Consider the following 22,190-nt stretch of genomic DNA (forward strand, 5'->3'; position numbering starts at 1 on the left):
AAAATAAAACGAAGTAAAATACAAAAGTACGAGAATAATACAAAATAATCATTACAGTACAACACAGTAAAATACTAATCATGACAGTCTATGTAAACAATTTAAAAAATATATGTTTTCAACAGCTTCTTGAAACTTGTTAATGTAGGAGCATCTCTGAGAGAAAGAGGAAATGCATTCCATAACCTGGGTGCCGAAACAGAGAAAGCTCTCGCTCATAGATTTTAAACTACAGGGAGGCTGCTAAAGAATAAGAGAATCCATAGGCCGAAGGTAAAGTGAAGGCGCGTACAGGCTGACAAAGTCACAAATATAAGAAGGTGCTATTTCATGCACAGCTTTATATGTTAGTGTGAGTGTTTTAAAAGCAATACGTGACTGGACAGGTAACCAATGCAAACTATAAAGCACACCTGTAAAAAGTGCATTACAATAATCAATCCTGGAAGTAGTGTTGTCACAGTACCAATTAAAACTGAAGCTCCCCTGCTTAAAGTCTAATGAAACCATTCGACACCTTTAATGTTTTTCCTACTTCCATCCGGACACTTCACTCGTTCTCTCAGTGATGCGCTTTAAATCTCAAGTATTTCTGTAAGCTGGTAACGCCACTTGGAACATCTTTAAATGATTTTGTGGAGTTCAGTGACCCTGCGTTGCCACTCGCATTGCTCACGTGTTCTTGTTGGATCTATGAAAAGTTTCCGAGTGACAAACTGTTCCGCGGTTGTTACGGTACTTAAAAAACCTGGTACAGATTACTTTTTTATTTTTTAGTACTGGCTTGGTACCGAAGACCCGGTACTTTTGACAACACTACCTGGAAGTAACAAATGCATGTATAGCCTTTCAGCATCATAAGGTAGGGCCTAATTTTTGCAATGTTTCTTAGATACATTTAGCTTAGCCCCATTCATTAAATGGTACCATTTAGAGATAAAGTTAGAAGTGACCAAACACATCAATGGTTTTCCTATTTAAGTCGAGTAGTTATACGAGCAAGTTTGATGGTACAAAATAAAACGTAGCGCTTTTCTAAGCGGATTTAAAAGAGGAACTATATTTTATGGCGTATTAGCACTTTTGTGAGTACTTTGACTCGGCGCAGTAACACCCTCCCCCTCCCATTATGAGAGTGAGAAGGGGAGCGGACTTTTCAGGCGAGTCGAAGTACTCCCAAAAGTGCTATTACGCCATAAAATATAGTTCCTCTTTTAAATCCGCTCAGAAAAGCGCTACGTTTTATTTTGTACCACCAAACTTGCTCGTATAACTACTCGTCTTAAATAGGAAAAACGTTGATGTGTTTGGTCACTTCTTACTTTATCTCTAAACGGTACCATTGAATGAATGGGGCTAAGCTAAATGCTATCGAAGCGTCGCAACGCGCTCCAGCGCTTACGTGCATGCACACAGATGATAGAGGGATGTATCAACAATTCTTAGTTAAGGTAATAACATATTTTAATATTGAAAATGAGTAGACTATTCCTTTAACAAAGTGGGTTATACTCAGTTAACATACTACGGTAAAAATGAGGAGTTTTAATGACATGATACAGTTAAGCAGCATCACATCACGATTGAAAATGTGACACAGATTTCATATGACAGTTCACTAAACAAGTCATTAATTTCAATTTTATTTATATAGCGCTTTTCAAAATTGTTAATTGTTTTCAAAGCAGCTTTACATGAGTAGATGTAGGGGAAAACACAGAATAATCAAAAGATAATATAAGAAGCAGAATACAGTGGCTAAGAATAAACCGTGCAAGCCAGCGAAGTAATAATGTAATGTATACAGGAAAGTGCTAAGTTAAAGGCGGAGTCCATGATGTTTGAAAGCCAATGTTGATATTTGAAATCACCTAAACAAACACGCCCCAACCCCAATAGAATCTGGACCTTCTGTTGATAGACCCGCCCCACACATACGCAACCCGGCATTTGATTTGATTTGATTGGCTATAAGTGTGTTTTGGTAGTCGGCCCGTCTTATTTTCCAAAGCGTTTTTCAAACATCGTGGACTCCGCCTTTAAGCCAAAGTTGGCTGACTCTCCAGGGGATGAAAAAACCCCTAGTAGAAAAACCCTGTGGGAAAACTCCTAGGAGAAGAAAAACCCTTGAGAGAGAAACATATATATTTATATACAGTGTTGGGCAAGATACTGAAAATTAGTAATTAGTTACAGTTACTAGTTACTTCTTTTAAAAGTAACTGAATTACTCTACCAGTTACTGTATATCAAAAGTAATTAGTTACTAAGAAAAGTAACTTTTAAGTTACTTTTATGTCTGCTTTTTAAATGTAAATATGAACAGTACTGAACAAACAGTAAAATGATATGAATGGGCTATTTTACACGTAAGACTCTAATATATCACATACTGTAGGAGCCTATTTTGCTTTAGATTCAACCTTTGAATATTTTTGTTAGAAATTATCTTAATATGAAAGCTTAGTTTATTTATGTATATCATTTAGACAAATATTCTGCATGTTTACAAAATATATAATGTGTTAAAATTGTGTAGTGTCTCTTTAAAAATTTGGAGACAATTGAGTCAACATATCATATTTTCTAAAATAAATGATCATTTTTCTGATTCCATATTTATTTTAATAAGTTAGAAACGTCTCTGCTGTGTCCTACTGACAGGCGCGGTGTGCTTGCAGCAGGTGACGCAAATTATGGGTCGTCCGAAGGTTTGACCGCCTCATTTCAGTTCTCTTCGCGAACTTCTGAGCGCCTTGAAAGGCCGAGTGCTCACCTTTTTTCGCATGCTTAATAGGGCACAGCCCTTGAATTGGAACACAGCTTGTGAAGCTTGCGGCAGGGACTGTGCTCGTTGGTCGTATATTGTTTCTCTATTTTTTATGTTTGATTAAAATGATGAACAAGATTAAAGGAAGATATTTAATCAGAAAACAGAGTAGGCTACGTGGATTGTTTTGTCGGACGGACACAGAGCGAGTGGATTGTTTTTTGGATACGGGGCGAGTGAAACTAAAACTAAAAGCGAGCTCACACATACTATGGAGTTTTAACACGGGTGTACAGCGCAGTGTGAATATTTTAGTGGAAACAACAATTGCGTATCGTTCTCTTCCATGAAGCTGATGTAAACATTAAATATATGAACATTTCTCAGATGTATTACTTTTGTGGACTACAAATGCAAGTTGATGTCATACTGAGATTGCTTGGCGAAGATAATTTACAAACATGAGAACGGATGGATTATGACTTGCGCACAATTTTTAAACAAAGGTATGTTGTCCCGTTTAGATTTTTCATGTTCATTCTATATGCACTGTCAGCTATGATGAAGTGTAATGATTCATTGGGCCGCAAACCACGGTCCTGCGACGTCAGATATGTCTTGTCTATTTTTTTCAAAATAGAGTAACGCCAGTAACGAACTCATTTAAATTTCAGTAATTTTAATTGTGTTACTTGATTTAAAAAATCTAAATTACTTTGTAACGCGTTACTCCCATCACTGTTTATATATATAAACACGATAGGGATATGAAACGGGTAGGCGGATTAAACTGGTTCAGCCGGTGGTTGTTGGTCAGGCATCGGCTGGGCATCACGTTGAAGGACAGCCAGTAGATCAGTGGTGTGATGACCTTCACAGCAGCAGGAACTGGGTCTGTTTGTCTCATTGTCCTCGGGGTCGAGGACGAGACAGGGAGAGAGAAACAGAATCCTAGTAGCGTAGGGGCCGTTCGCATGTAAACCAAGTGTCACACAGTATTGTGGTTTAAAATCAACTAGGTTCCAGACAGGCTAACTATTGCGGCATAAGTATATTACCCAGATGAGTTATGTGAGTGCTTTGTTCTAGAAAAACAAACTATTGCGGGATAAGTAGATTTACTGGACATTTTATGTGAATGCTTTGTTAAAGAAGAATGTCTTAAGTTTAGACTTAAATTGATCGACTGTGTCTGATACTTGAACATTATCTGGTAAATCATTCCAGAGCTTAGGGGCCAAGTAGGAAAAGGATCTACCACTTTTAGACACTTTTGATATTCTAGGGATAATTCATTGGCCAGAATTTTGTGATCGCAGTTTACGTGGTGGATTGTATCCCGATAGTAATTCTTTAATATATGATTGTGCTAGGCCATTTAAGGTTTTGTAGGTGATTAAAAGTATTTTAAATTGTATGCAGTATTTAACTGGTAGCCAATGTAAAGATGCCAGAATTGGGCTTATGTGGTCTTACTTTTTAGATTTCTAATATGGAAGAATGCTGAGTGGCAGACGTTGGAGATATGACTATCGAAGGATAAATTGCTGTCGTACATCAGGGTTTCGCTATGATGTGACGAGATGTATAGCTGGGTATCATCTGCATAGCTGTGAAAACTTATGTTATGTTTCCTGATAATGTCTCCTAGAGATAACATATATAACGAGAATAGGGTAGGGCCTAAAACTGAACCCTGTGGTACAACGTATTTAACCAGGGAGTGATATGACTCTACCTTATTTAGATAAACAAAGTGGTAGCAATTGGTAAGGTACAGTCTAAACCAGGGATAGGCAACGTCGGTCCTGGAGTGCCGATGTCCTGCAGAGTTTAGCTCCAGCTCTAATCAATCACACCTAAACAATCTAATCAAGGTCTAAAAAGTCACCTGAAACCTATGTAGCCAAGGTTTTATCAGGGTTGGAGCAAAAATCTGCAGGACATCGGCACTCCAGGACCGACGTTGCCTACCCCTGGTCTAAACCAACATAGGTACCAACATAGTTTCTACCCTATTAAGTAAGATTGTGTGATCTATTGTGTCAAAGGCTGCACTAAGGTCTAGTAATATAAGGATCGAGATTTCACCACGATCGGATGTTAAAAGGAGGTCATTTGTAACTGTGTAGCAGTGCTGTCTCTGTGCTATGGTGGGGCCTGAATCCTGAATTCACTAAGAATGTGCATATCTCACAACGTTTTCTAATATTTTAGAAAGAAAAGGTAGATTTGAGATTGGTCTAAAGTTATTAAGATCTCCCTGGTCAAGGTTTGTTTTTTTAATGAGCGGTTTAATTACTTCTACTTTGAAAGCTGTTGGAACGTATCCCATTTCTAGCGATGAGTTAAAGATATTTAGTACCGGGGTTGACACTACAGGGAATACCTCTTTAAGTAGTTTTGTGGGAACAGGGTTTAATATACAGGACGATGATTTGAATGACGTTACTAATTTAGAGAGCTCTTCTATTAGGTTTAAAGTACTCATGATGTTCATATGGTAATCTAGTGGTAAATGTACTATTGGGTATAGTGGTGGCTGCTTGCGTAGCTTCGATGTTTTCTCTAATAACTTTGATTTTGTTAGTAAAGAAGTTCATGAAGTCATCACTATTGTGTTGAAGTTTACTATTGGTTTCTGTTTGTTCTTTGTTTCTAGTCAGTTTCGCAACTGTGCTTAAGAGGAAACGAGGGTTGTTATGGTTTTCTTTAATAAGCGTACTGAGATAGGTAGATCTGGTGGTTTTTATAGCCTATCTGTAGTGTTGAACACTCCTTCCATGCTGCATGCCATACCTCTAACTTGTGCTTCTGTAGTTTCATTACATTTTTCTAGCTACCTTTTTAAGGGCTGCAGTATGATGGTCATACCACGGAGCTGGCGTTTTTTCTTTGATTCTGTTAGGAATGACAAAGGACAGATAGATTCCAATGCATAGGTAATTTATTGAATCAATGCACAGAGAGAGATAAGTAATGTCAGCCACCAGATGAGGATATTCCCCGGCTTAATGAAAGCACGAGGTGAAAGGTTGGGGGCTCCGATATGGGGTGAGGCACGTAGACTGCTTCCGTAAGCACCGCGTCAGGGAAGCAACAGGGGCAGGACAAGGCTCACTCCCGGGGAAAACTCTCCGTCAAAACGAAGTTCCAACCACGGCAGAGCGAGTGCTGATCTGACGTTTCCAAGAGAGAGATCCCAGCGATAGAATGGCAGGGTGACAGCCTGCGATGATGATATGCCGTGGAGAATTTAACCAGCAGTGCTGGACCACGGCAAACTACTCCAAAGGATACGCTGGACAGCACTACAGGCAGCAACGCAGCTGGAGCTGCGGCAGAGAGAGAGAGAACAGAGTTAATGGGAAGCCCAGGCAAACGGACAAACTTTGGGGAGAACCCCGGAGCTCCTAGTCCACTCGATGGAGAGCTGGTGGCAAAAATGGTTAATCCACAATGTAGACAAAGTCTTAGATGAAATGCAGATAATCCACAATGCAGGCAAAGTCTTAGGAGCAAATATGAATAATCCTCAATGCAGGCAAAGTCTATGGGAAAAAGCAAATGGTCCTTTATGCTGGTAAATACTCAGCCTGGGAACTGGAAAACAGCAGATAGCACAGAAAAATACTTTCTGAAAAATCGGATAACTAGACAAGACAAGACTAGTTGACGAGGTACAAAGACAAACTCGCACAGAGCAGAAAACTGAGGGGACTTAAATAGCAAACCGATTGGGCGATCAACGAGGATCAGCTGTGAGATGACGTGAGTGAGGAATCAACGAGCAAAAGGGAATCACCTGTGAAGACGTGCAAACATGACCTGTCAACAAAAGACAACAAACACAGGAAAAGCAGAGCACACGGCAGCCGGTAAGACAGAAATCATGACAGATTCTCTTTTTTCGAATGGGAGCAACGGCATCCAGCTTGTTAGAACAAACATTGTTCAGGTTTTCTATTACAATATCCAGATCTTCACGGTTATCTGCTACATGTTTCATTCGAGACAGGTCTGGATGAGTGCTAATAAAGCTATCTTTAGTGGTGGAAATTATTGTTCTGGCTAGTCTGTAGAATGTTGTGGACCAAGTGATCCTATCTAGAAGTACCGTGTATGAGACAAGGCAATGATCTGAAACTGCATCACTCTGTGGTGATATTTCGATGTCATTAATATTGAGCCCGAGTGACAGAATTAAGTCTAGTGTGTGATTACGACTATGCGTGGGCCCTGACACATTTTGTTTAATACCGAGAGAATGTAGAACATCCATAAACACACGTCTTAAAGCATCTTTTGGGTTATTAACGTGGATATTAAAGTCACCAACGATAAGAGCTTTATCTACAGTGACTGTAAGCTCAGACAGGAAATCAGCTATTTCTTTAAGAAAGTCTGTGTGGTGACCTGGAGGTCTGTAGATAGTGGCTAAGACGAATGAAAGCTGTTTGTTGTTGCGATTGGTTATTTCCATATTTAACAACATTATTTCAAACAAATGAAATTTTAGGTCAGATTTATGGTTTACTTTGAATATTTTATTGTATATTGTAGCTACACCACCCCCTCTCCCTTTTAGACGAGGAACGTGTTTATAGTAATAGTCTTGTGGGGTGGATTCATTTAAACTAATGTAATCGTCTACTTTAAGCCAGGTTTCTGTTAAACAGAGTGCATCTAAGTTTTGGTCAGTAATTATTTCATTGACAATAGGTTCTTTATTGGTAAGCGATCTAATGTTAACAAAGACGAATTTTAACATTTGAGTTTCATCTGTTAATGTATTGTGTTCTAATTTTATGTTAATAAGATTTGTGCAAGACGAGGTAAACGGTGCTCTGTATTTATTTGTTCCAGGAACAGACACAGTCGAGATGTGTTGGTACTCTGGTAAAAAAGGCTCTATGTGCTGGGATATATGTGATCTTGACATGTCAAGGCAGCTAACAGACTGATGGGTAAGCCGATCTGTCTGTTTCCTGACCTGGGCCCTGGATAGTCAGACAATATCAAAAGTAAGACTATTGGTCAGATTTCTAGAAAGTATTGCACTTCCCTCCGGAGACGGATGGAGGCCATCTCTCTTTAGCAGGTCAGGTCTTCCCCAGAAATGCTTCCAATTGTCTATAAACCCTACGTTATATTGAGGGTACCACTTTGACATCCAGGCGTGGAGTGACACGAATCTACTGTAAGTTTCATCACACCGGTAGGCAGGGAGGGGACCAGAGCATATTACATTGTCTGACATTGTTTTTGCAATTTCACACACCTCTTTAATAGTATCTTTGGTGATCTCCGACTGGCGGAGTCTGGTGTCATTCGTGCCGGCGTGAATCAGACGCTCTGGCTGACGGTATATATTTGACTATGGTGGCTGGTGCCTTAATGTTCACGTTCCTGAGAATAGAATCACCAATAACCAGGGCACCTTTAACAGACGTCTCAGCAAATGTATTGCTGAGGGAGGAGAATCTGTTAGATATATTTTCCTTCACACATTGCTAACTGAAGAAAGAAAAAATAAACAAAGGCTAAAACAATGTTAGTCTATGAGGTAAAAATGAAATGACGTTATTTTATTAAATGACTTGAGTTCGCGCAAGCAGGTGCTCGTGAAGAGCAAAGTCGGGAGAAGCGCATGCAGAGGGTCGCGCGCATATCAGACGTGCACATTAAAGGATGGGTTTATTTATGCTTTCACTTCATTTCCTGACAGTTTCACTTATTACATGAGGATAATGACTGACAAGAGGACGCCGAAGTACATATAATTACCTAACTAAATCTGAGACAAAGCAAAGACATTAAAATATTATTTCCTCCCCAAGATAGCCTGACGGGCAGGGTGGAGATACATTTTGGTAGCCCGACAGGAATTCACAACAGCCCCGAGACGTCTGGCTAGCAATTTTGCGAGCCCTGCCTGAGATGAGAATTTTACACACAACGTAAGTCTTTTCTAGTTTCCCATTAACTTCATAGAATCCGAACTGTGCCCATATGTCCACTTTCCATGGAAAAGGGTGCGTTTTTATTTACCCGTCTATCACGGTTATCTCTCTCCAGAAAATAAACAGTGACATAATCGATTATGGCACTTTGCTGCATCGATGCTGAATCGTGCATGCGCCCATTGCGATGCGTTGCCGAATCGATTATTGTTGACACCCCTAATAAATTGATGAAGTTCATTTACTTTAAAATCTCACTGATGTGTTTCAGTAAAACACAAACACGCATAAATGAAACATTTACATTTACATTTAGTCATTTAGCACAGTGTTTCTCAAATGGGGGTACGCGTAACCCCTAGGGGTACTTTGGGGTACTGCAGGGGGTACGTGAGAGAAAATGGAAACTGACATTTAGAAATAAATTAATAAAATCAGTATTTGATGATGATAGTATTTTTATATGACATTAGGACTACACAAAGATGCATTAAAAAAATCATACATTTAAAAAACATTGTATAAAATGCATGTGCTAGTTCAACCTGTTGATCTTGTCTGACGCATGCGCTAAGGTTTCAGTTCAGCAGCTTCAGCAACTGAACACAGAGTCTGCTCCTGTTATAATTTCTTACTTAAAGTTTACTTTCTTTTGTGGTGTTGCTGTGCGTATATATATATATATATATATATATATATATATATATATATATATATATATATATATATATATATATATATATATATATATATATATATATATATTCAAGTAAGTGACATCTGTCAGTGTTGTAAATGTGTCTGAGTTTTATTTGGTTAAATGTACCTCATTAAAGCTTCATAATAACCTTGGGAAAGCAGCTGTAATCCACACAAAATTGATAATTCAAAGGTTTATTTTCAATTTAATATGAATGTCAATCTATTTAAATATATATTTATGCCATATTTGTTCAAATGTATGTTCAATTGCATGTGTGCAAATCTGATAATAGCGCATCGGGTGCTTCGACTGACGCACACACATTTGTCCCTTGACACAGCTATCCAGCCACAGTAGCAGAGGCCAGCAGACTAATCTTTAATACTGACATATTCAACTTGTAGCTTGCAGTTTATACTTTGCTATATTGTTACTGCTGTAAGTTTAAACCTTTTGTTAATTAATATATGTTCAGTACTAAGATCATTAACAGTATTTATTAAGACCTGAATCCAGAATCAGGAGCAGGGTCTGCGCGAAATAATTTAAGTTAGGAGAGGAGGCTTCTTAAAAGAGGATGCTAAAAAGAAAAAAACAAACCAGAGCCTCAAAATACCCCAGTTTCGTGATGAATACTAATAAGCAATATACCTGCTCTGGGGCATCAGATATAATAACTGTCTCACTTTCATTTCATGATGTTTTATATAAACAAGGTTTGGGAGGAGCTGATCAGTCAATGAACTCGGCTGGCTTTCAATCATTAATCAATGAACATGGCTGGCTCTTAATCACTAATCAATGAACTTGGCTGGCTCTCAATGAACACGGCTGGCTCTCGATGATTAAGCAATGAACACGGCTGGTTATCAATCACTAATCAACACAACAACTTAGTACCAGCTCTATAAATAATCATAGAGTCCTTACCCTCAATTCTCTGGGACATTATTGCAAGATGTCCAGTCAAACAAACCCAGCACAGGAAATTCACCATACCACACAGGATTATCTCGGGCCTTCCGACAGCGGTCGGGAGGTTTCAATCAAGCCCGAGGCCTCCCCACAGGCCGGGCGATCTTCCCGCATTGCTACACGAATCCCGAGGAGAAAAGGACCGTCTCCTCACACCCCGCAGAGGCGCTCCCCACCATCACCGGCATCTTCATACGCTTCTGCTTCTCCAGGAATCCCCGACATCAAGAAATGGTCCATCCTAGGCCTCGAACTAGCTCTTGAAAATGCAGATATTCCATTCTCACGTAAACAAACAAAGGCGCAACTGTTCAGCCTACTCCGCGATAGCCGGAGGGCTACTCAACCCCCGCAAACAGCCGTGACAGCAAGCTCTGACTCCTCGTCTCTGCAAGCACGGAGTACACCGTACACCCGAAAGACACCAGGGAAAACATGGAGGTCTCAAAGACACCGCATGAAGCCATCAGCTAGCCTGGGTCGCCCGCCGATGTCTCCAGCAGCCAGCTCACAAGCGAGTCAGCTAGCAAGCCAGCCAGACAGCGCGAACATGCTTCCGCTCACGGCAACGGCTTCGCTCCTCCCACTGCCGCTTCTTTCTCCCGGCCAATGGCCTGCTGCCCCTCCGTTTCTCTATCACACGGGGTTGCGTTCAGCAGCAGCGCCGGCCGCATCTATTTTTCCTTCTCACATTTCTCCCATTTTTCCGCAGGAGCTGACACGAGCGCGGCAACGGCTTCGCTCCTCCCACTGCTGCTTCCTTCTCCCGGCCAATGGCCTGCTGCCCCTCCGTCTCTCTATCACACGGGGTTGCGTTCAGCAGCAGCGCCGGCCACATCTATTTTTCTTTCTCACATTTCTCCCACTTTTTCCGCAGGAGTCGACACGAGCTCGGCAAAGGCTTCACTCATCCCACTGCCGCTTCCTTCTCCCGGCCAATGGCCTGCTGCCCCTCCGTCTCTCTATCACACGGGGTTGCGTTCAGCAGCAGCGCCGGCCACATCTATTTTTCCTTCTCACATTTCTCCCATTTTTTCCGCAGGAGCCAACACGAGCTTGGTAACGGCTTTGCTCATCCCACTGCCGCTTCCTTCTCCCGGCCAATGGCCTGCTGCCCCTCCGTCTCTCTATCACACGGGGTTGCGTTCAGCAGCAGCGCCGGCCACATCTATATTTCCTTCTCACATTTCTCCCACTTTTGCAGCAGGAGCCGACTCGAGCGTGAGGATGCCTCCGCTAACGAGTCAGGCCCCGGTTTTCGCTGCAGGAGCCGGCACGAGCGTGAGGATGCCTCCGCTAACGAGTCAGGCCCCGGTTTTTGCCGCAGGAGCCGACACAAGCGTGAGGATGCCTCCGCTAACGAGTCAGGCCCTGGCACCCTCTATGACTTTTCAACCTGATATTTTCGCCCACGGATCGACCCAAAGCGTGAGGCTGCCTCCGCAAGCGGCTCCAGCGGCTTCTTTTTCTGTTGATTCTGTTCCCCAGACCCGTCAGCCTTTCACGCTGGCTACCGCAGCACCAATGCCCATCCCACCCAACGCATTGGCCTTGGAACCTCCCCCTGTCATCAATTCCATCAGGCAACAGATCCTCGCAGAAATTGAGGCAGCCGGCATCAGAAGCGGATCTTCACCCAACACTAGTGCCTCCCTATTCAACTATAATATTCCCTTAAATCATCCACTCAAAGACCTTCTTACCGCCTCTCTAGATACTATACTCCAAGCAGTCTCAATGGGAACTCTTCAAACCTATCTGACAGCTTGGAGAAGCTTCAGAACTTTCCATCATTTACACCAGATCCCTTTAGCCAACTTCTCTCTACTTACCATAACATCATTCATATCGTACCTGCATAAAGTCAAACACCTTCGAATCAGCACAATTAAGGGTATATGAGCGGAATCCAATTTTTTCACAAACTAATGTTAGGTTCACCCTCAACTGCTATCACTAATCCCCAGACCGCCATGCTTTTAAAAGGTATTGAAAAAACCCAACCCAAGAGTCCAGATCCCAGGTTACCCATAACCATAGAAATCCTTTCAAAATGTCTAGCCACTCTTCGCAAAGGCTACTCCTCAGTACATACTGCCCGAACCCAAGACGCCATGTTTGTGTTAGCCTTTTTTGGTTTCCTCCGCTGTTCAGAATTCACCGCTTCAGCCACCTTTGACCCAAACCTACACCCAACCATCTCCGATCTAGCCATAATAGATGACGAAACCATCTCATTTTTTATCAAACACAGCAAGACGGACCAAATGAGAAAAGGACACCACATATACATTTTCAAAATTCAAACTCCCATCCAACCATACTAAGTTCTCAAAGCCTACACTTCCTTCCGTTGCCACCAGATCAAATCCTCTTCCGACCCACTTTTTGGGGATGAATTCAACCGCAAATTAACCCGCTTTTGGTTTCAGAAGCACCTAAAACAAGTTCTGCTAACATCTGGCTCCCCCCCCCCATGAATTTTCAAGTCATTCCTTCCGCATTGGAGCAGCCACAACAGCTGCTCAAAACGGACTCCCAGACTCCCAGATACAAACCCTTGGCCGCTGGTCTTCGGAAGCTTTCAAAAATTACATCAGGGCAGATCGTGCTTCCATCAAAGAAGCCCACCAAACACTCACGGCCCAGCAAACGGACATAAGATCACACCGTCACACATAAACCCATCATCACCCTCGATCCACTTCCCTGCCTCCGCAGAAGCTAGTACCGGCAACTCAAGCTGACACCCTCATCAAAATCTTACACAGCCCTACCGCAACAGATTCCTTCTCAGATAACAACAACTGTCGCAGCGCGACCGCTCTTGCAGAAGCCCAAGCTTTTATTTCACTCTCTGCCACAGCAGATGCCTTTTTTAAGCCAGTATCGCAGCAGCGACCGCCCCCACAGGGGCCCGTGCTTTTTTCACTTCCTCTGTCAATAAAACCTTCCCTTTCCAACTCAGGCCAGTATCGCAGCAGCGACCGCCCCCGCAGGGGCCCGTGCCTTTTCCTCGATCTGCCGCAGCAGTCGACTTCTGAAGCCAGTATCGCAGCTGCGACCGCCCCCGCAGGGGCCCGAGCTTCTTTCACATCCTATGACAATAAAACCTTCCCTTTCCAACTCAGGCCAGTATCGCAGCAGCGACCGCCCCCGCAGGGGCCCGTGCCTTTTCCTCGATCTGCCGCAGCAGTAGACTTCTGAAGCCAGTATCGCAGCGCCGACCGCCCCCGCCGGGGCGCGTCCTTGGTTCACATGCTCTGCCAATAAAACCTTCCCTTTCCAACTCAGGCCAGTATCGCAGCAGCGACCGCCCCCGCAGGGGCCCGTGCCTTTTCCTCGATCTGCCGCAGCAGATTATTTCAACCTCGAAGCCCGTATCGCAGCGCGACCGCCCCCGCAGGGGCCAGTGCTTCCTTCACATTTTCTGCCCAGCAGAATCTATGCATCTATCGCTGCCTAAGCAGTACTGCTCCCTCTGGAGTTTTCTTCTTCCCCAACTACCTCATGTCTGGCTCCTCTAGAGCACAGCCCCATCTCAGGGCACAAACTGCTTCCTTCGCTCCCTTGGAGTCCTACCTTGCTCCTTACAGCACTACCTCACCTATTACCTTTAAAAACTCCCCGCTCTTCTTCAGAGTACAATTTTCTCCCTTCCCTACATATTGGCAGCAGCAGATTTTGCTCCCCCGGAGCCCCCTATATTCTTCAAACTACAGCCTTTGGGTCCAGGCCTCTGCCCCACCTCATATATCCTTCTCAACTTCTTCACAGCACTTCTCAACAGTGCCCGCTCTCCAGAGCTGCCTTTTTCAATTCTACCCTCTACTTCAGCATTTTCCCCAATGAGGGCCAGCACCTCGCCTTCTCAAGCCAGCCTTCTTTGGGGAATTGTTGTTCAGGCGGCTGTCCTGCACCACCTGCTCTTTTTGGGGATAACCCGGGTCAGGGCACGCCCCAGGCCCGGGGCTCCTTCCCCGGTCAAGGGACGAACGTTCCGAACTCGGGGGGTATTTCCCGAGCTCGGAACCTTCGCCCCGGGACAGCACGCCACTCACGCATATTAGCAGTCCCACTTTATTGTCAGTGAGGCGAACTCGTAAAATGATGTTTTATATAAACAAGGTTTGGGAGGAGCTGATCAGTCAATGAACTCGGCTGGCTTTCAATCATTAATCAATGAACATGGCTGGCTCTTAATCACTAATCAATGAACTTGGCTGGCTCTCAATGAACACGGCTGGCTCTCGATGATTAAGCAATGCACACGGCTGGTTATCAATCACTAATCAACACAACAACTTAGTACCAGCTCTATAAATAATCATAGAGTCCTTACCCTCAATTCTCTGGGACATTATTGCAAACCCACCTCCACCCCTTCGCCTCACTACGTACATTTAGCTCAGCACCGGGGATAACCCGGGTCAGGGCACGCCCCAGGCCCGGGGCTCCTTCCCCGGTCAAGGGACGAACGTTCCGAACTCGGGGGGTATTTCCCGAGCTCGGAACCTTCGCCCCGGGACAGCACGCCACTCACGCATATTAGCAGTCCCACTTTATTGTCAGTGAGGCGAACTCGTAAAACTGTATTTTAAAGCTAAATGTTGTTGTCTGGTTAAGGGGTACTCGGCTTGAAAAAAATTAAAAAAAGGGGTACTTTAGCCAAAAACGTTTAAGAACCACTGATTTAGCAGATGCTTTTGTCTAAAGCCACTTATGAGGTAAACAATAGAAGCAATTATAGCAACTTAAGAACAGCAATACATAAGTGCACTGGATATAGTCTCGTCAAGTCCAACACAGTATACATAGCCAAGGGTTGGTCACTACATTTTTGGTTAGTATTTTTTTAAAGAATGTACAAATAAAGAAAAGGAAAAATAGAGAAAGATAGAAGTTCTATATTAGGAAGTGAGGTAATGGCGGAAGAGATGGGTTTTAGCCAAGTCTTAAAGACAGCTACAGAATCAGCAGTTTGTGTCATGAAACTAAAATAAAAATGTCCATAAATACTAAATGATGACAGAAGAGAAATAAAATTCAACTCACATTAGATTTGATCTGTGTGTAAACAAACTGTGTGTCTCTCTTCTCTACAGGTTGTGTAAGTGTGATATCACAGATAAAGGTTGTGTTGCTCTGACTTCAGCTCTGAGATCAAACCCATCACACCTGACACATCTGAATCTTTCCTTTAATAATCTAAGAGATTCAGGAGTGAAGCTGATCTCTGATGTACTGAAGAATCCTGACTGTAAACTGGAGATACTGAAGTAAGATCATCTCTTTGATAGTCACACATGTACTGAGGTTTAGTTAAACATAAACTGTATGAAAAAGAAACACACACTAAAATGTAAAACGTAAAGGATATATAAAGTCAATAAGAGGTCTGATCAGTTAGCAGATACATCAGCAGTCTCATGAATAATTATGAGACATCGATATTTCATCCAAGTACTGCAGATTACAATTAAAATAAATTCACCTTCAATTAAAATGAATGATGTTGTGTTGTTAGATTTCCAGCACACCTGACTGACTTAAGTTACATAACCGAGGCGTCTACAGACAACACACACAAGACATTTATCCTCACCGGGTGTCCACAGAAAACAAACACTCAAGAGTCACACAACATCTTGTCCATTATGAACACAAACACTTAAGGAATATGATCATGTATTCAATCAAAACCTTATTGTAAAGTCTTACATTATTCAATACATACAACTTTTACTTCCTCTATTTCAACACATTTTGTTGTCAAAAGCATACAGTACAAATGTTCAAAACTGTAAGGAAAAGACATGTTAGTTATAATTAGTTATGATTCATTTCAATTTCCTTCACAATGTAAGACGCCACCCATCGGCCCAACGAAGGTATCCAATGGCGTGGTGAAGGGATCACAATCACATGTTCTTGCCGCCATAGTGCTTCTAGAAGAATAATTCCATTTATTTAATTTATTCTGATCTCTGTGGTTAAATTATAATCTGACTCCAATTTATATTTTATCAATATTATTCTGATGCTGAACATAATTTATAAAATGATTATTATATTTATTTAGAATGAATTATATTCACATAGAGAATAAGGTGTAATCCTGAAGGTGCTAAGGCAGTTCCATACAGCTGGGCATAGAGGCATTCTCCTTCTAACTTAAGTTAAAGTTAGAGGTTTCTCCAAACACATTGAAAATAAAAGGATCCATCTATGTTTAGGTTGAGGCAATTCTCCATCCAACCTTAAACAGGGAGGTAATTACTCCAGTAATATTTCAATAGAGGCACTTCTCCTCATCTATGCCCCCTCCAGTATATTTATCTTAAACCCTGAAAATATAATAAAAGATATGACAAGTTTTGAAATTAATAAAGATTAACAATTTATTTTGCCAGGCAGGTTACACTTAAATCAATAATTTGGTTATCCAAATCCATCAAAATATATCAAAACATTCACTAAAAGATCATCGTAGAAAAAAGAACATTTCACAAAATACAAAGCATACCTGGCAATCAAAGACACACAAAGTGGTCTAGGAAGATTCTTGTTAAAGATTTCTTCCATGATGTTTTAGTACACACATAATGTGGGAGCTTCTGAACAGAATGCCTCCATAAAGTTTTAATACACACAAAGTGTGGGAGCTCCTGGTTACAGGATGCCTCCATAAGGTTTGAATACACACAGAGTGTGGGAGCTTCTGCAACAGAATGACTCCCAGAATATTTTGCCAGGCCACCTTTTATACACAGCTTGAGAAAACTACCAAAATCTAGTTTGACCTGTGCCAAGTGATACTAAAGAGCACCTGGTCAAACTAGCCAGGAGTATCTTGGCAACTGGTCAAACAAGCCAGAAATATCAAGGCAAAACCCCACCTCTACAAGAAATGCATCTTCTATCCAAAGTTCTAAAACCTTAATCCATCTGATCTTAGACTTATAGAAATGAGACCTTTTTACTCACGCACCATGACCTTTAAAATAATACTAAACATTAATATAAAATTACAATCTTAGAACCACATAATATGTATACATTACATCATATATTTCAGCAGAAACTCAGTGATATGAGCCTAAAGGCTAACAGTGCCAAAGCTTTTGTGATGAAGAGATTAGGAGCACAAAGAGTTTCATGTCTGTAACCAGTTTAACCTGAGGGTCAAATTTGGGTTAGCAACACCACCTGAAGTTTAATTGTTTTATAGTGTCTTTTCATAAATAAACTTAAAGTTGATTATTTAACATCCAGTATTACAACAACGTGCAACAAAACTGCTTTGTTAAAATGTCAGAAAATGTAGTTTGGTGTTTCTTTGATGAAATCTTTGCTGATATTATTGTGTATGAAGAGTTTTTCTCCTCGTCGTGTTGTTTTTATAAAGATGATTAAAAACATTGATCCATCATTGACACTGACACACACATTAATAGTGTTTTTATAGATTGAGTGAAATTGATCTTTAAACACTGTAACATCTTTAAATGTAAGATCAGAGTTATGTTATCTCCAGCTGATATTCCTCCTGTAATAGAGGAAGATTTTTACATCAAATACCTGATGAGAATTACAAGTGTGAGTCATGAACTCAATACAGATTTATGAAGAAATGTTCATGTGGTTTAGGACATCTAACACTAATAGTCAGCTGTGTGATGGATTTATTTGACATTTAAACACACAGTGTCTCAGTTTCTGAGGAACTGAAAGAGGAACATTACATGAAGAGATGGAGGTTAGACATTTGTGGACAAACTTTGTAGTTTTGTATAATTCACATGAAGTCTCTGTTCTCTACAGGTTGAGGTGTTGTGATATCACAGATGAAGGTTGTGTTGCTCTGACTTCAGCACTGAGATCAAACCCATCACACCTGAGAGATCTGAATCTGTCTTATAATAAACTCACAGATTCAGGGAAGAAGCTGATATCTGATCTAAAAGATGATCCACATTATAAACTAGAGACAGTAGAGTGAGTAGAGCTTATTTAAATAAATGTTTAAAGTAAACTCATGCAGTGTAATTTAAATCCTAGAATATAAATATTAGAAATAAATGTAAATTGGTCTGCTGCTGTTATAGGCTGTGTATCCTTACCCAACAAACAGAAAATATGAAGTGTACATGAATAATAGACCTGTTTGAGTTGTGACTCACTCGGATCTTTAACCCGGATCTTTAAATTAACTCATGAGTCGCGAGTCTCTAGTGTCATTAACCCGGATCAGTTGAGTCCTACTACAATTCAATGTAAAACCATAAACAGCGCCACCAGACACACAAACCTCTTTCAACATTATTGATGAGACTTCGCTCGCACTACAGATCCACTCGTAACCGGCTGATCTGCGCGAGAACTGACCCGAGATTCTCACTCAGAGCCGGAAACATTGCAAACTCGAGAGACCTGCGAATCTGCTCTGACTCGAGAATCTCTCAACTCGTAACCAGCTGATCCGCGCGAACTGTCTCTCCGGCTCTGGGGACTACATAAGCAGGACACAGTTTTTTTCTATATTATTATGCTATTATTAGGCCTATTTTTTTTTTTAAATGGTCGACCATACACACCAAACCTAAAACCTATAAGCATGTTATCTCAGGCTTTTGTTGTGTATTTGCTTTTGAGGAGACTGCAGTCGCTCTATAGATCCACTGATCCACGCGAATCAGCCGGTTAGTGGATCTGTAGAGCGAGCCTCATGGTCTGCGAGTCTGCAATGTTTCCGGCTCTGAAAATCTCGAGTCACGTGGATCAGCCGGTTACAAGTGGGTCTGTACTAATTTTCATTGGCGATTTAGCAATACTGACTCAAGTGATTCAAGTGACTCACACAACCCGGATCACTTTAGTGAGTGACTCACAATAACCCGGATCCTTAAAAGGAGTCGAGTTTGCCAGGCCTAATGAACAACAACACTTGATGCTTCGTCAGATCAACACAATAAGAATTCAATCCAATGTCTGAGTCTGTTTACTAACTGTGATGTTGAGTTTGTTCACTCCAGGATTTAATACTGTGATCTTACTCTTCTTACACATTATATATGATGTTTGTTAATGGGGTTTGTTTGATAGGTCGACACCTCTATAGTTATGAACCTTGACTAGATGTTCATCTTAAACTCTTTTTATAACAACTTGGTTTTTATTTCATGTTTTAAGCATTATTTATCAAATCATCAGAATACAGACAGAAATAACAACACAAACACAATATATACACAACAGATAAACGCAAAGTACAGATGATAAATGATACAGATGAAGATTAGAAAAAAGAAGAGAAAGTCAACTCTTAAAATCTGATGGAGACTTCACACAACTCTCTGTCGAACTTTGACATTGATGCTGTTTCTCTTTATTTACACGACTGTCAACCTCCAGGACTTTTAAAATAAAGCATCACCTTCATTTTCTTACTGTTTGTGTGTGAACTCATAAAAGTGTCAGTGTGTCATTATATTATACTACATACATATCAATACATTCATCTCTTACATTGACATCAAATATTCAGAGGAAATAGATGAAATGTGTTTTTGTATTGTTGTAGCTCATGTGTATGTGATAAACAGATTGTTGACATGTTTATTATGTTGAAGATTTCATTTCTATCACTGACTGACAGCACTAATAGTTTGTTTTTCTATCTCTTCATCTGACACTGATGATGATCTCATATCTGATTGACTTTCTCTTTCATTTTTATTCAGGACTCATAAGCAGAGATGATAAAGATGTACAGACGTCTCTCTGATCTTCAGGAAGATCTGATGGTGAATGTGAGGATGTCATAAATTGTTTTTGTGTTTTGTAATTGTTTGGTTTACTGTTTAAATACATGTTTATGCTTTCTTTTTGTTTGGTTGTTTAAAAATAAATTTTGGTTACTTTCTGGTCTAAGGGTGCAAATTAGATCAACGAAAGGACACAAAGTTTTCATTTTATTTGTTTTCATTTTATTTTATTTTATTTTTATTAAAGTTTGAATGATGTATTTTTCTTACCTTTTGTTTTTCGGGGTGCATGATTGCAGCTAGTGATGTTACGTCTGACACCGAAGCTTCAATGCTTGCTTCAGACTCGAAAAGTCCTTGCAATGAACCACTGTTTCGGAGCTTGTATCGTTACGTCACTAGTCACGTGAAATACGACGTCTGAAGCAAACACACTGGTTCATTTCTGTAGTGAACCACACGACTGCTTTGATAGCCCAATCCGGCGTTGACAGGTTTGAAACTTGGCGGCTTTATTTTTCATACAAGTTAAGCTAAACCATAGAAAAGCTTTCTAAACAATTTTTGTGTACTCCAGCATCATCTGTTTCATGCGAGAGAATATTCTCCAAAGCTGGTGAATTTGTTAAAAAAAAAAAGAAATCGCCCACATCACCAAATGTATAGCCTATTAGGCTATATTATAAAATTATTTTAAAAAATTATAAAATATATATTATAATTAATATAAAATTATATTTCTGAATATAAAACACAAAATTTAATGAATACCCTCCCCCACATTGTCCAAGCCCTGTCCAGTTGCCCTCTGCCACATTATAAATACATTTTTAAATATATAAATGTCCAGTTAGTAAGTTGTAGAGTGCTGTATCCTACAGCTAAATATGCACACACAAACACATCTCAGGCTCAATGTTTTATTGAGGGTTTTAAACATGAACACAGTGTCAAAGCTCTGACGGCCCTAATGGGGTGGTAACATCAGCCTACGTGCATTGTCAGCTTTGTTGCATTACATTTACTTCACCAGATGGTGGTGTGCATTTTCTATTTGAATGAAGCTTCGAGCAGGGACGGATTGGTAATCTGTGCGTTCTGGAAAAGTCCAGAACGGCCGTTCAACAGAGGTCCGTCGCCCGGCCGTCGGCAAAAAAAGTCTAATAAAACAATATGAACACCCAACAGCAGGCGGCGCAGGCGCACTAATACGATCACTTTTATGATGCTACGTGTAAAAAAAACGAGGAAGAAGAGTCGGCCTAGTAGATAACCGTGATTGGTCCACGGATTCTTGGAATTCGCGAGATTCTTGGAATTCGCGAGCCTGAATTCGCGAGCCTGAGCATCCACAGCCTGGTCATGATGAGGGACAGACAGAGTTAACTTTACATAAGCAAGAGGTCCTGTAAGTGCCAGTACTAGCAGGACACGTGACATTATAATATAATATACACGATATAAAAATCAATAAAACTCGCGTGAAAATTAACGTAATGCGCAACTACTGTTAGAGAGAGACGTGATGAGTGTGCCCGCGCGCGTGCGTGTTAGAGAAAAAGACGCGCGGGCGCGATTGAACAGTAGACACTTAAAAACAATACATACTCCGTCATTTTATTCATATGGGACATCATTCATTTGTGTACAGTCGCAATAAAACAAAACATTGTGCTTTTGTCAAAGTGTAAACTCTTGTCAAACTGTAACCTACAACTGTCATCTAACCAAAATCACACACACACCAAAGCAAAAAATATTTATCCAACCCCATTTAAAAACAGTCTGTGGGTGGACATCCATCGTATTGCATTGGTTTTCATTTCTTTCATTGACTTTATTGTATATGAGAGGTTGTAGTGAGCTCACATTTTCTGCTACAATGAAGACTATTGAATTAAATGGGAAAATATCAGGCATGCATTGCTACCACTCTAAACGTGCTAATATACAAGAAAGAGGGCTAAATAAATGACCAAATTTTAGTTAAAACAAAAAATCCTAGCTTGCAC

General features: G+C 40.9%; 1 protein-coding gene across 1 annotated transcript in view; it reads left to right on the forward strand.

The window, feature by feature from the left end:
• Positions 1 to 21,243, forward strand: part of LOC141361730 (NACHT, LRR and PYD domains-containing protein 3-like) — a 39,862-nt gene extending 18,619 nt beyond the window's left edge. Inside the window, exons 7-9 of the mRNA XM_073863430.1 lie at positions 15,517 to 15,690; positions 18,236 to 18,409; positions 20,155 to 21,243. Of these exons, the coding sequence (XP_073719531.1) occupies positions 15,517 to 15,690; positions 18,236 to 18,409; positions 20,155 to 20,173 (367 nt within the window). The 3' untranslated portion in view covers positions 20,174 to 21,243. The remainder of the gene's footprint in view (positions 1 to 15,516; positions 15,691 to 18,235; positions 18,410 to 20,154) is intronic.
• Positions 21,244 to 22,190: the final 947 nt, after the last annotated feature.

Source organism: Misgurnus anguillicaudatus, chromosome 24, assembly GCF_027580225.2.
Source record: "Misgurnus anguillicaudatus chromosome 24, ASM2758022v2, whole genome shotgun sequence".
Taxonomy (NCBI): domain Eukaryota; kingdom Metazoa; phylum Chordata; class Actinopteri; order Cypriniformes; family Cobitidae; genus Misgurnus; species Misgurnus anguillicaudatus.